At 42.6% G+C, this 2,847-nt stretch overlaps 1 protein-coding gene across 1 annotated transcript in view; it reads right to left on the bottom strand.

Annotated features, from left to right (window-relative positions):
* LOC107087212 (vitellogenin-1-like) overlaps window positions 1-2,777 on the bottom strand; it is a 5,104-nt gene extending 2,327 nt beyond the window's left edge. The window contains exons 1-10 of the mRNA XM_015378657.1: window positions 2,646-2,777; window positions 2,464-2,565; window positions 2,253-2,372; window positions 1,979-2,168; window positions 1,676-1,769; window positions 1,388-1,573; window positions 1,169-1,307; window positions 872-1,085; window positions 640-784; window positions 177-459 (exon numbers count right to left, since the gene is read on the bottom strand). Of these exons, the coding sequence (XP_015234143.1) occupies window positions 177-459; window positions 640-784; window positions 872-1,085; window positions 1,169-1,307; window positions 1,388-1,573; window positions 1,676-1,769; window positions 1,979-2,168; window positions 2,253-2,372; window positions 2,464-2,565; window positions 2,646-2,777 (1,605 nt within the window). The remainder of the gene's footprint in view (window positions 1-176; window positions 460-639; window positions 785-871; window positions 1,086-1,168; window positions 1,308-1,387; window positions 1,574-1,675; window positions 1,770-1,978; window positions 2,169-2,252; window positions 2,373-2,463; window positions 2,566-2,645) is intronic.
* Between the last annotated feature and the right edge of the window lie 70 nt (window positions 2,778-2,847).

Below are 2,847 nucleotides of genomic sequence, written 5' to 3' on the forward strand. Positions count from 1 at the left end.
GGCTGGAAGCACTGCTTCTGCTTCTGGAACTTGGTCTGGAGCCGAGCTGTTTCTTGTGTAGCCTCTGGAACTCCTGAATTACTTGCTTTAAAGGACAAATATTGCTATGAGTTTTTCCATGTGCTATGGTGTCATGAGAAAGCACCTTCCTGCAAAACTGAGATGAAAATATTTACCTTTGAGCGACGAGAACTGGAGCTGGATGAGCTTGAGCTTGAGCTGCCACTGAAGAGGGATGCAAGGCTTGATGCAGAGCTGGTCCTTGCTGAGCTGCTGCTTGATCTTGAGGAACCAACTCTTCTGCTGCTCCTGCTGCTGCTACTGCTGCTGCTGCTCTTGCTGCTGCGGACACTCCTGCTACTGCTGCTGCTGCTGCTACTGCTGCTGCGGACACTCCTGCTGCTGCTGCTGCTGCTGCTGCTACTGCTGCTGCTGCTGCTGCTGCGTTTGGAACTACTGCTGCTGCTACTGCTGCTGCTATTGGTCCTGCTGCTGTTGTATTTACCGGCTGCAAGATTGATCTTACGGGCAGAGCGAGATGAAGAGCTGGAGGAGGAAGATGAGGATCTTGAGGAAAGTCTGGAAGAAGAGCTGCTGGAGCTAGAGGAGGAAGATGAGGAGCGGTTCCGTCTTGAAGACAGGATCTTGTTGAGTTTCACCAGGACTGATCCTCCTTCCTCAACGGTTTCCTCTTCATTCAGGTTAATGCGTTTAACAAGCTTCTCTGCAGCCTTTGCTCCTACCTTAACCTCCATTTCCAATCTCTCAACAACTTCGCCTTCAACTTTAAGGGGAAAAGAAATGTTATTAATACCTTGGTTCTGCAACAAGTTTATACAGAGAACTCAAATATTATTCTAACAACCCTTACTTGGTGTCACAGAGAAAGAGAAATTGTGGCTGCCAGCCAGTTTGTAGAGGACAATGTTTTGGATAGATGCAGCACTTTCACTGGCAAACTTGAAACAAGCCTTCAGTCCAACGCCAATGTGCTTAGCACAGTACCTCTTGGCAAATGGACGAATTTTGTGTTCAGGAACCCTTGGTACTGATTCTTCCACAGGAAGGAGCTCTGATGATGCTGACTGGAGGACAAGCAAATGAAAATTTGATCAGAATATGACTGTAAATATAAAGGTGTAAATAAAACCTATATAAAAAAACTTACCATGCTATTAGCAGAGGAAGCAGCCCTGGATGAGATAATCTTGTTTGAGATGGATTGCAAGATTTTGGTGGGGAGGAGAGGAGTGATTCTTTCAACAGCAGGTTCCTCAATGTTTCGTGCCACAGCAAAGGTTGTAATACTGTTGAACAGAAGATGAACTAATTAGCTAAGCTCTACATAAAAGCATAGAAGTTATGTCAAAATCTTCCAAGTGGTTACTTTAGAGCTGTGATGTTTTCAGGGACATCAACAGGAAGAGCTTCAAGCTTGAAGTCACCCTCTTTGATGTTGAGTTTTGCTGCAATTTTCGCTGGCATAACAGAGTGGACTTTAGCGCTTGCTACCAGAGCAGCCTGCAGAATCTCGGTATTAAGGCCCATAACTGCATATGTGTTCATGGCAACACTGGATAAAAGAAAAATAATGGTTTTAGTTTCAGTTTTATTGCATCAAGCATTATATGCAAAATTTATGTGAAATCAAAGGTGTTTAAAGCTAGACACCTACCTTGGTCTGATCTCAGCCTGGAGCTGGATGTCTGTCTCCAGGAGACTCTTGAGGGGGAAATCTTCAGGCAGACGTGGTGATGTGCTGGGCTTGACTGAACAAACAGGAAAAGCTTGTAAGTTTTTTTGTCACATAAAGTTGGCCATGTGACTTTTTTGCTTTGAATAAGGAAGTCCCACTTAATTGACACTTAACAGATTTGAATACCTTGAACTATTTATTATCCCTACAATTTTAGTTCTCAAAAATAAGTACATTTTATTGCTTGAGTAGTTTTTCAATCTAAATGTGTGTTTTACTCACTTTCAAGAGAGGCTGCAGCAACAGCAGCGCTGTACAGACTGAGTTCCATTGGAAGACCAGCAGCAGTAGGAAGAATGCGTCGCACCTCAGCAGCCAGCACAGGCTTAGAATAGTGGAAGTTGATGCCAGAGAGGAGGAGAGCCTTAAGAGCTTCTCTTCCATATTCCTGAATTGGTAAATTCTTTGCATACTAAAAGGGAAGAGTACATCATTTATACCACTGGTTCTAAACATGTATTTGGCTTTAGCTTGCGTGATGTTTCTATTTTAATACCTCAACAGCCTGGTCAATCATAGGTTTGTCAATGTTGGCGAAGGCAATCTCTTGTCCAAAGAACTTAACATACATAGAAGCAAGGGGTTTACTGGTAGGCAAAGATCTCCATTCTGACAGCTGTGGAGAGAAAAAATATGTTTTTTTTTTATCATGCAGGACTGCTCATTGTGTTTTTGTCCTTTAATTTTTGATTTTGATTGTTGCTTACAGCCTTAAGGACACGCTTCATTTTGGTGATCCTGTCAGTACTTTCAGAAAGAGAAGGATTTTTCATAATCAGCTCCTGCAGTCCTTCAATATTTGCTCCGATCTAAAGAAAATACAAAAAGACAGTGTAAAAAGAACATACCTTTCTTGCATTTGTTAAGTCATAGTGTTAAATGGTTTTACCTCCAAGGCTTCTGCAGTGCCTCCAGCGAGGAAGGCCCTGGTCTTTGCAACAACAGTTTTTGGCAAAAAGGTGGCAGCATCGTTGATGTAAAAAGCAGTTGCAGCAGCACCGAGCATCAGGGAGCCTAACATAGATTGTGATAAATAGGTAAGCTAATAATTCAGTAAATATAAAACTTTTTTTCCCCTTATTTTCTTACTG

The sequence above is a fragment of the Cyprinodon variegatus genome, unplaced genomic scaffold, assembly GCF_000732505.1.
Source record: "Cyprinodon variegatus isolate N-32 unplaced genomic scaffold, C_variegatus-1.0 Scaffold176, whole genome shotgun sequence".
Classification (NCBI taxonomy): Eukaryota; Metazoa; Chordata; class Actinopteri; order Cyprinodontiformes; family Cyprinodontidae; genus Cyprinodon; species Cyprinodon variegatus.